This window comes from Ursus maritimus, unplaced genomic scaffold (genome assembly GCF_017311325.1).
Source record: "Ursus maritimus isolate PB19 unplaced genomic scaffold, ASM1731132v1 scaffold_23, whole genome shotgun sequence".
In the NCBI taxonomy this organism is placed as follows: domain Eukaryota; kingdom Metazoa; phylum Chordata; class Mammalia; order Carnivora; family Ursidae; genus Ursus; species Ursus maritimus.
In genome coordinates, this window is record NW_024424786.1 from 6,728,678 (window position 1) to 6,740,533 (window position 11,856).

General features: G+C 46.3%; 1 protein-coding gene across 7 annotated transcripts in view; it reads right to left on the reverse strand.

Moving 5' to 3' along the window:
• SERGEF (secretion regulating guanine nucleotide exchange factor) overlaps positions 1 to 11,585 on the reverse strand; it is a 217,453-nt gene extending 205,868 nt beyond the window's left edge. For all 7 annotated transcript variants that reach the window (XR_005837067.1, XR_005837068.1, XR_005837066.1 and 4 more), the window contains exons 1-5: positions 11,457 to 11,585; positions 7,714 to 7,849; positions 6,178 to 6,333; positions 4,373 to 4,467; positions 512 to 572 (exon numbers count right to left, since the gene is read on the reverse strand). Coding sequence is in view for 4 of the 7 variants with exons in the window: in XM_040638873.1 (XP_040494807.1) it covers positions 512 to 572; positions 4,373 to 4,467; positions 6,178 to 6,333; positions 7,714 to 7,849; positions 11,457 to 11,516 (508 nt within the window). In the remaining 3 variants the exon portion in view is untranslated. The remainder of the gene's footprint in view (positions 1 to 511; positions 573 to 4,372; positions 4,468 to 6,177; positions 6,334 to 7,713; positions 7,850 to 11,456) is intronic.
• Between the last annotated feature and the right edge of the window lie 271 nt (positions 11,586 to 11,856).

Consider the following 11,856-nt stretch of genomic DNA (forward strand, 5'->3'; position numbering starts at 1 on the left):
CGTCACCACCCTCTCACTGTACAGGAGGCAAGCTCACTGGAAGCCTTTGCATTAATAAACGTTAAAATCCGCTAGGAAAGCAGCATAGTTCACAGCAAAGAATGTGGGCCTCAGAAACGAGATCATTCCAGACTCTGTTCCCAGCTCCCTCTTTGACCACCTTATTCCCTGTGCAACCTTAGACAAGCACTCGAGTCTCTCTGGACCTCAGTTTCTTCACATGTAAAAATGGAACTCGTATCACAGCGAGGTTGTGAGGATTAAATGAGGCATTGATGAAATCAAGGGAATCTAGCACCATGCCTAGAACATAATAAGGAGCTAGAAAAGTTCATTTCCTCCCTCCTCATCTGCTAAAGGTTTCCCACATGACTTTGGCTTTATGTCCCCTCTTTCAATCAGAAATGCAGCACGGGAGGACACTCTGAATTACTCCTTAAAGTTTATTTCCTCTAAAGCTCTGTTTCTCCTTATGATGAGCCTATTTTGAAAATAAAAGCCAAATGATCACCTGTAGCAGCTAAAGCATGCCTCAGTCCAGCAGCAATGCAAACAACCTTCTCGCTCAGGAGCTGTCGAAAGAAAGAACAGGACTGAGATCTTAGAATCACCCGTCTGCAAAATGTTACATACTTTATGCCCTGATACAATGCGGCATGGCCCTCATTACGTGTCTGACTGGTTTAGAGTCCCCAACCTCCAACATTTCCATCCCTAAACACCTATATATGTAACCCTAAAAGGAAAACATCCTTTAAAAATAAACATATCACAATGTGTCTCAGGGCTGCAAGGGACCTTCAAGGTCATCCTGTCCAGAGGTTGGCAAATGTCTTCTACAAAGACCAGAAAGTAACTACTTTAGACGCTGCAGGCCATATGGTTTGTGTCATAGTCTCTGCTCTGCCACCGTAACATAAAAGCAGCTACAGACAATACATGAATGAATGGGCATGGCTGTGTCCCAATAAAACTTCATTCACCAAGGGTTCTAGCTGGATGACCTCTTATCTAGTCCAAGCCCCATCCAATGCCAGAACCCCTCCATAACACCCCAGGAAACCATCATCTTACCCCTGCCAAGCAGCTGCTTCCAGTGACGTGGGCTCACTATCCCCAAGTGCCTACTCCATGTTTCCACCATTCCATTCACCTCCTTAGCTGCCTCTAGCCTCTCACAATGCTTTCCAAATATGTGAAGACAGTTGTCGTGTCCTCTCTAAGATGTCTTGTGGTGGTTTTAAAACTAAGTCCTCGAATTCTTTGAAACCCATCCCTTCAAGATGCAGAGCCTAATTCCCCTCTGGCTGAATGTGGGCTAGACTTAGTGACTTGTTTCTAGTGATCAGGATAAAGAAGGGATGAGTGGCCTAGAGACAAGGTGATAAAAGGCACTGAGGCTTCCTGCTTGGCCTCACTCTCGAATCTCTCTTGGGCGAAGCCAGATGCCATGCCTGTACCATCCCACAGATAGGCCCATGTGGCAAGGAATGGAAGCCAACTGCCAGGTGAGAGCGCATGGAAGCGGATCTGCCCACCCAGCCCAGAGCCATCAGCACACGGCATGCAGTCCTAGCTAACATCTTGACCATAACCTCATGAGACCAGCAAAGCTGTTCCCAAATGCCTGACCCTCAGAAACTGAGATAGGAAACACTTGTTTAAAGTTGGGGGTTTTTTTGGTTTTTGTTTTTGTTTTTTAGAGAGAGGGAGACCGTGCGCTCCTCACTCCACCCTCCACGCTACCCCTTCTGGCCCCTCCCTAACACAGTGTTCTGACCATCTGCCATACACGACCCCCTGGATGGTCCCCTCCCCGCTGGCACTTCTACCCCTTTCTTATATTCCAATCATACTGAACTGCTTGGTCTCCCAAACCCTGATATTTTATGCTTCTACACCTTCGCTCACAGTTCCTCCTGCTGGAATGTTCTTTTACAGCTACTCTGTGCATCTTACCTCAAGCCACCTAAACTTCTACTCAACTGTCAAGGCTCAGCATAAGCCTGTTCTCACTCCACCGCCCTCCCTTAGAAAGAGTTAAATATTCCCTCCTTTGAGGATATACCTGCACCCACCATAGTTTTAACATGGTAATGCATTTAGGTGTTTCTGTATCTACCATGTACCTGCAAACTCTTAAGACCCTCAAATGCTAAGACTGGGTCGTACTCACCTTTGTCCCCACGGCCCAAAACACAGTGCCTACAGTTGCTATTAAATAAATGAATGCATTTCTCTTATATTTCACTTTGGCACATTCCTCCTGTTGTTTGAGAGGATACAGCCTGACAAATGTTTTCACCTCCTGATTCTGTCATCCAACATATTTTAACCATTGTTCCCTTCTGTCTTCTTTAATCACGTGACCTAAGCTAAATTAATTATAACGTATGTAGGTTCTTAAAAAGCCATCTATGTGTAATTGGCAACTGTAACACTTCCTACGACAGGGACCGCAGAGTCTAGATTTCTGTGCATACCATGTGTTACAGACTGAATGTTTGTTTTCCCCTGAAATTCATATATTGAAACCTATTGCCCAATGTGATAGTATTTGGAAATGAGGTCTTCTGCAGGTGATCAGGTCATGAGAATGGAGCCCTCATGAATGGGATTAATGCCCTTATAAAACAGGCCCCAGAGAGTTCCTTTGTCCAGCAAAATAAGTGTCTATGAACAGGAAGCAGGTCCTCTCCAGACACCAGTTCTGCCAATGCTTTGATCTTGAACCTCCCAGCCTCCAGAAATGTGAAAAATAAATGTTGCTGAAGCCATCCAGTCTATAGAATTCTTGTTACAGCAGCCTGAACACTCTAAAACTCTGTGGAGATCATGACAAGCCATCGTAATTCAGCAACATGACCGGAGCAGACAAGTTCTCTCCAATGAAAACAGATTTCCCCCTCTGAGTCAGAGTTTAAGAAAATTAGCTAGATGTGAGCAGCTGAGGTGGGGAAACTGCTTTTACAACCCAGTATATTTCTTTTAATATTCCATACTCCTGGGGTGCCTGGGTATCTCAGTCAGTTGAGCGACCGACTCTTGGTTTTGGCTCAGGTCATGATCTCAGGGTCATGGGATCAAGCCCCGTGCTGAGTGCAGAGCCTGTTTCTCTCCCTCTCCCTCTGCCCCTCCCTCCCCTACACATGCTCTCTGCCTCTCTCTGTGTGTTTCTCTCTTTCAAATAAATAAATCATTAAAAAATTTTAAATAAAATAAAATTCCACAGTCCTATTGTGAGCACTTACCATACAAACTTCATAAAAATGTGTACATTTTAAGTATGATGCAGTGGTGAGAGCTCTGAACTAGGGCCAGGAGTCCTGTCTAGCACCCGTGCTGTCCAGGAGGAAGCCACTAGCTCCATGCAGCTACCAAGCAACTGAAATGTGACTCGATGTAACTAGGCTGAACTGAGACACACTCTGAGTACAAAATGTACACCAGAGTATGAAATAGAGAACATAAAGTATCTCATTAGGAAATGTTAACATTAGTGACACATAAAATGAAATAATAGTTTGACTACATTGGGCTTAATTTAAAAGTTATTAAAATTAATCTCCCCTACACACCACAATATGAGTGAAACTTAAAAACATCATGTGACGTGAGAGAAGCCAGACACAAAAAGCCACATATTGTATGATTCCATTTATGTGAAATGCCCAGGACAGGCAGATACACAGAGACAGAGGAGTGGTGGCCAGGGGCTGGGGGAGGCGGAAGGGGAAGTAATTGCCATTGGGTACACAGTTTCTCTCCTGGTGATGAGAATGTTCTAAAGTTAGACAATGCTGATGACTACACATCTCTGTGATATACTAAAAACCATTAAATTATACATTTTTAAAGGGTAAATTCTGTGGCATGTGAATTACATCTCAATAAACCTGTTATTTTCAAAATTAATTTCATATTTTTCTCTTTACTCTTAAATGGTGCTCCTTAAAAATTCTAAATTATGTATGTGATTCAAAAATATTCACACCATATTTTTATTGGGCACTACTGGCCTACCATTTGCTGAGCTTAGTGTCTTTAGATAAGTCACTTCTATCTGGACCTGTTTCTAACCTCGTTCCCATTATTACTAATTTTAGAATTGTAAAATGTCATTAATGTCTTTGTGACATTTTTTCCTTCATTGTTTTATTTCACAAAAATTTATAATGTGTCTGAGGACTAACAGGTTTTTCACTCACGATCTCCATCCCCCCAAACAACTTTTTACCGGGAGAACCTAGGTTTTCTCAACTTACACTGTGACTAGCCCCTGGGTTTTCAGAGACCCAGACAGTCCCTGAGTCTGGGGCAAGGAAAGGCTTTAACAGGACGTGGTCAGTTACACATTAGGTGCTATCCTTACCTCGATGGCCTGGGGAACCGTGCATCTTCGAGGGCCATGAGGAACTCCTAACTGGCCAAAGGAATTGGATCCACAGGACAGAACTTGCCCACTTTCTGCAAAATTCAAATATTTAAATCATAAGCTAAGAAGTAAAATATCTGTGACCAGCGGGTAAACGCTGAAGGGTGGGAAGAGCAAAGGGAATGAGACAAGGAAGTACGGCCGTGAGTCAGCACACTCAGTCACCACAGTCCCTGCTTCTATGGCTCCTCTAGGAATAAAAACACAAGGCACAGGGCTAGTTTCCCAGATTCCCCATCACACTACCTAATTAATGGCAGCTTATCTGTGCAGAACATTAGCCCGCTGCCCGGCGCTGGGATGGGAGGATACTTACTCCCCACTTTTCTTGTTTCTATGCATCATAATTTTCATTATTTTAACACTCCAGGCCTCGCTCCCTGGCCCTTCCCCATGCTCACTGCTTTCCAGGGGAAAAGGGATAACCTAACCAACTGATGAGTTTGGGAGAAGGAACAGGACACATGTGGCTTGGCACCTCCCTCTCAGGTACTCCAGACTGATGCACAGTAACTGTCTCCCCTACAGAGATAACCTAGTGTTTGCAGAATAAGTTTGGCTCGGAGGAGTGTGGTAGAATACACTTGGCCTGGCCATTAACTAACCCTGTCCTCCAACGTAGCCTTTATCAGTGAAAAGCCAATCGTGTGATCTCCAGCTAGCTGACTGCTCTCCCTCCACCTTTCTCACGATTTGTTCCAAAAGTGAGCAGGAAACAGAGTGTTATCCCCTGACACCCTACAACCCCAACACCGTCCACGAGAAGCACTTCAGAAACGATAGCTATTATTTAGAGTTATTACTACTAAATTCAGCACACATTATAGAACCCCTCTGCAGAAGAGAAGGTGAGCCCTGAGCAGAGTTTTAAGGAAGGGATAAGAGTTCATGAATCAGATAGACAAAATATATCGGAGAACAATGTTCCGCGTGATATTTCTAGAAGGAAAAGCATGGGGAATGTGGAGAGTGAAAGACAAGGCAACAACAGGGATAGGTAGGAAACAATAATTGAAGCCATGTGCTAAAAGCCTGGGACCTGAGCTATGCACATGAGAATTCACAAGGGTGGGGTGGGAGAAGATATGGTCAGAAGACACCCTTGCCAGAGGACTGTGTCCAAGAGGGAATCTAATCAGAAACTCTAGATGGTCTTTTCCATCCAAAATGACAAGCTAGACAGGGCAAAACTACTTCCAGGGAGAAGTCAGCGGACAAAAAGTAACTATTGCTAGCTGCTCCCAAGAGCATTATCCTATTAACCCCTTGGCCATATCCCTCTACATCCTATTCTGCTATCTGGGCTTTGCAGAGACCAAACAGTTCTGCCCAACCATATTTAATTTTTTTTTAAATCCTTCACTGGGGAAAAAGCTGCCCCCACTGTTATGTGCCCTCTGATTTCCTCAAGCTTCCCCACCACATTCCCCCATGAGTAGCCTTTAGCCAGCCTGACTGGTCAGCTAGCCCACGCACGCAGCTATCATGAATTTCTGGGACAGGAAGTAGCCACCAAAGTTAATCTAGTCCATTCCCCAGTTTCTGGCAAAGAATTTTCCAGCCCAAAATTTTGCTGTTCAAACTCCTCTTGCAAAAGGCACCCACAACTTTCCTCAAAAACCACAGAGAAATTTGTATGTGTTTACACATAAAGAGCCTTTCACTTAATCAGGATCACCACCATCAAGCTCTTCTTACCCAATGCCCTGAGCTGATAAAGATTTACCCAAGAGTGAACTCACCTGTGAGAATAATGGTAAAATCCCAGCCACAGGCTACCTGTTGGATAGGACAGTCCAGGAGGGATCTGCAGGCAGTAAAATACAGAACATCTTCTGTGTGACCAAGCCCCAATTGCCCGTCTTTGTTCAGGCCACAAACAAAAAGGCCTCCACCATCTACAAAAAGCAAAGGCTTTGGTGATAGTGTACACAGGGGAAATGACAACTGTCAAAGCGAGAAAAAGGATTTCACTAATTAGTTGCAGTCACAAACCCAGCAACTCTTTCCCACTCACACTAATAAGCCAGGTAGGTTAACGTGCACTGGCCTAAATGGCATAGGGCCACGGCGCTCAAATCTAGTATCTACATGGGACACTCCAAGTCCTAGAGCAGTGGCCAATCACCAAATTGAGCACCTACTATAACAAGAAAAGCCAACATTCATTTAGAACTCAGAATGTGCCAGATATTATGGTACGAGCTTTATCTGTGGGGCTGATTTATCCTTTAGGCACAGTGCCTAGGGCTCACAATACTTTTTAGAGGCCCACAAAAATGTTTTAATTTTATACTCTTTTTTTAAAGATTTTATTTATTTATTTCACAGAGAGAGAGAGTGAGAGAGCACAAGCAGGGGGAGTGGCAGAAGGAGAGGGAGAAGGAGGCTGCGTGCCGAGCAGGAAGCTCAATGTGGGGCTGGATCCCAGGACCCAAGATCAAGACCTAAGTCGAAGACAGAAGCTTAACTGACTGAGCCACCCAGGAGCCCCTAATTTTACATTCTTTTAAAATAAGAAAAAAATAAATGCAATAATAATGAATATACAATGCTAAATCTAGCCTGGATTAGACGAATCTTTATATCAATGCCGTTGTAAAGTAGAATTCTTAATATTTCTTTATGGAGGAAAGGGTCCACAAAGGCAAAAGTGCCAAGGACCCATGAAAGTCATAATGCAGCCCTCTCACTCACTGATTCTCCTCAACCAGCATTATTACCCCCATGTAGCAAAGGGGAAACTGGCACAGAGGAATTAACATGCTCAAGGCCACCCAGCTAATAGAAGAACCAGGATTTGAACCCAGAGAGTTGATTCCAGAACTCATGTTCTTAACCAGGATGCAATATGCCCTTCTTTGCAATATCATGGCACCTGTAGTACACGTTAAGTACTATCATAGGTACTGCGAAGGAAATTAAGGAAAACACAAAGTTCTTGCTCTCAAGGAATATTCAATCTAACTGCAAAGACTTGTAACTCACATGTCAAAGTTAAATAGCAACACATGATATAAAATGTTATGTGTGTTGCAACTCTGCCACTAATGTGTTTTGTAACCTTAAGCAACCGGTTTTCCTCTCTGTGGGGGCAGGGACCCTAGAAGATCCCTGAAGGCCTTTCAGCTCTTGACAATCTAGAATTCTCTAAGGGTACTTGGCTCTTTCACAAAAAAATGTTTTCCTCTGCAAAATACAAGAGGCTGAAAGATGGCAACATAACACACTAGTGGGAAATGTCTAAATAAGAAATGTCTACTCCAGAAGGATGTTACCTGTGACAACAGCAGAGTGGCCCCCTCCTCCTGTGATCCTCCTGATACACTCAGGTTTACAGAAGTCATTCAGTTGCTGGGGCAAAAGTACGTCTTCCTTATGGCCAAGGCCAAGTTGCCCGTAGCTGTTTGCACCCTAGGGATAAAATAAGGCAAGGATGAGAGTACAGGAACCATAACTGTCAATGTGCATTTATCTGTCCCTATCTTTCTCATGCTGACCTGACTCTCAGAGCCTATAACAGACGAGATTTCATAAGCTCATGACTGAGAGGTTGTTATACGCAACCCCTACTTAGATGGTGGCCACATCTCCAGAGCACCACGATTTCCCCATGAGAGGAGCCCTTAGCATCCACTACTTATCCAAAGATACTCCTTGCCTTCTCCTTCCAAAGCCCCAGCCCACATGTGTCACCTTTGGGGGGCAGCATGGGAGTTCCTTTTGATAAAAGCTAATTCTCTAGGGAGCCTAAGAAAAGAAATAACGAGGGGAAATGGGAACAAAGTGGGTGGGCAATGCACTGGACTTGTCCCTTCCCCTTATGCCCTGGCTGAGAAAACAGGCAATGACTTCTGTAATCAAAGTTAGCTGAGGGCTTTGTGCCCTCAAGCAGGGCACCTCATTGTTATTTCATTGTAAAGTGAAAGAAGTTGGCAATGATCTCGAAGGGCCATTCCAAGTACAGTGTTTTGTGACTCTGAGATTCACATGGTGAGATTCCTGTAAAGGAACAGATCTCCCCTTGGTGGGCAATATGTCTATCTTTGTTATTATGAAATAAAGGTCCAGAATCTCTAATCCAAAACCCTTGCAGCCAGATGTATTTCAGATTCAGAATTGTATCGACTTTAGAAAAGTAATACCGTATATAAATCTTACACACTGCTGCAAGGTTCAGGAGCTGCACCCATAAGCAAAATAGCATTATTTCTGCAGTAAAAGGTACAAATACAGTGAGAAGGCAAAGACTAAAAATAGCATTACATCAGGTCAGTTTTGGGTTTTTTTATTCAAAACTGAAGATAAAGAATTGTAGACCTGCAGGGAGAATCTTTAGATTTCAGAAGTCTTTATAATTCCTTCAAGTATCTACTCCTGGCTGGTTCTTCCCAGATATGAGTAGTAAAACCTTTCAAGTGTGTTTGTTTTTTAAGACACCTGAAAGAGAAAAGGGGATTTAAAATAACTACCCCAAATACATACATACATACAAACTTCTGCCCCTCCCGGTCTATTTCAGAGCTGTACTGGGCTGCAAGGACTCCAGGGTGGAAGAGCAAAGCCATGGCAGGGGCACAGGTCCCAGATGCCCTCAGGGGCAGTATTAGCTGCCAATTACTGAGTGCTTCTCCAATGGGTGGCATTCGTCTTTAATTCTCACGATAACAGAGGAGATGGACATGATCGCTCTCATTTTACAGATGAAGAAACTAAGGCTCAGAGAGGTTAAGTAACTTTCCATAGTTACATAGCTGGGAAGGCAACAAGTCAGATATGCCCCGCTCCTTTCATTATACTATATTGTGTCTCTAAGGATATATGGCGAACTTCAGCCCACAGGTTCCCTGGCAAGAGGTTAACTGTATAACTATATCTACAGTACCCCCATCACTTTATCCCCCTTTTTCTGCTTTATTTTTCTTCATGGCACTCCCTGACATGACATTTGCTTATTGTTTATTGTCTACCTCCCCTACTAAAAAGTAAACTCATTGAGGGCAGGAACTTTGTTTTGTTCACTGCCATTTCTCCTGCATCTGAAACTGTGCTGGCCCAGGGAAGGTGTACATATATTTTATAGTGAACAGAGTGAAAGAATGTAAGATCTGATGAGGCCCTACCTAGGAAAGATGAAAGGAAAGACATGCACACTGTGGGGAACACATGCACAGGATGTCTCCGTCAGCCCTGAGATCTCTGTGGCTGCCCCATTAGCAGGACTGCAGTCTGCTGAACAGAAAGTGAGAGAGACTTGAGGCTCAAATTATGGCACTCAATTTCTATAATGCAGCAAGAGGCCCAAAATCCAGGCTAAAGCAAAACAGAGGAAAATTTAATACAGCATGTTACAGCTGTATTTGCCTCCTTTCCTTACAAACACTTCAGACATATCACACACACATACAACTCCAAGGAGGTAAATTTCCTTGTTATGGGCTGAATTGTGTTCCCCTAAAATTAATCTGTTGAAGCCCCAGCCTCCAATATCTCAGAATGTGACTATATTTGGAGATAGGGCCTTTTAAGAGATAACTAAGTTTAAACGAGGTCATAAAGGTAGGGCTCAAATCCAGTGTAAGAAGAGAAACAGGAATGCTCTCACATAGAGAAAAAAGCCACATGAGGACATGGTGAGGAGGCGGCCATCTGCAAGCCAAAGAAAGAGTCTTCAGAAGAAAGTAAACGTGCTGACACCTTGTTCTTAGACTTTTCCTCCAGAACTGCAAAGAAATAAAATTCCATTTTCTAAGACCTCCCAGTCTGTGGTATTTTTCTATGGCAGCCCTGGCAAACTAATACACCCCTCCACACATTTTATGCAGCAGGAAGGCCAGCAGCCCTCCAAGCAGCAGAAGGGGCCATATCTGACACGCCAGACCCCAGCCACCTGCCTGGGGAAAGCCAGAACCAGCACCCACCCCAGGCACACATTCAATCCCCAAATCCATCCCCAGCTCAAGTGCCACCTCAAATGTAGTACCCAGCCAGCCAGACTACCTCAGGCCACACTGCCGGCTCCCTCCTGCCAGTCTGCTGCTTTATGTTCAACAAGTGCTGCCTGGTACTAATAATTACCTTTGTTCGACTAGTCAACACATGTTCGTTTTAACAGTAATATAGGTGTTATCCCACTCCCTCAACTCGAGAGCTGGGTCTTTCACTTGTATGTTTCTCTCAAAAGACCAGGCACACAAAAGGGCCTCATTCATTCATTCGTCAACAAATATTTGCTAGGCACAATACCCACCCTTACGATGCTTACATTCTAGTCAAGGAGACTGACATTAACAAATTCTACCACTCATTACAATTGTGATATGGCCTTTAAAGAACAAGACACTACGTCTGCTTATTCCCGTGCACCTGTCTGGTCGGCCGCTTGCAACACACCCCTGTGCAAAGACCCTCCTCTCTCCCAGCCAGGACACATAAAGATGACCCCGTCTCTCAGTGCCTCCGTCAAACTGACACCGGCGCAAACTCCCACGCCAATACAGGCAAGATCCGGTCACAGAAGAATATCAGCAAACATGCAGGATCTCGCCTTGTGTACGGCCCACCATCACAGGCCTGGCATCAAAGGATGCTCCCGCCAGGCTGGGGTGGGGGTGGGGCTGGGAAGGGGCCGGCATCCTCCGGACACCAGGAGGGTGACCGGTACAGGTGGCCCCACAAGGCTCTGGGACCGGGCGATCCCTCCACGCCGTTTCTCCCGGCGCTTTCTGGGCCCTAGGGCTCTCGCGGAACCAGACACTCTGCCCAGGAGGCAGATGCTTCCCGCTGCGCCGCAGCCCCTCGGGTCGGTACCCCACCAGCCAGCAGGCCCCTAAGTCACCCGTGAGAGCCCCTCCCTCCCAACCCTCTCCACCTCAGGCCCCAGCCCATGGTCCTCCAACCCAGAGCCTGGCCCTGACCTCTGCCGACCAGCCCAGGAAAGCCCACGCCGAGGCCGCCAGCTCCCGGAACCTCCGCGCCCCCTCAGTCCCAGCGGCCCCGGCCCGGGGGCGGAGTCACGTACCCAGGCGAAGAGCGCGGCCGCCGCAGGGGCGGCCTCGGAGGCGCACGGCTCGTGCTCCATGTGGGGCCGCTCGGCCGGCGCTTCCGGGAGGGGTCGGGGGTGGGGCCCGTCAGGGGAGGGATTAGTGACTGGGGTGTGGGCCCGACGTGGGTGGGGCCTGTGATTGGGAGGGGCCGGCGCGGGGGAGGAGTCTGCAGCGAAGGCGGGGCCCTTGTTGGGGAGGGGTCTACGGTGGGGAAAGGGCAGGCACGGGGAGGTGTCTGTAGCGGAGGCGGGGCGGACGTGGGAGAGGGGCCCAATGTGAGGGGGCCGGAGCGGGGGGAGGGGTCTGCGGTGAGGGCGGGGCCGGTTCTCGGGAGGGGGTCCGTGATGGGGCGGGGCGGGGGAGGGGTCTGTGGAG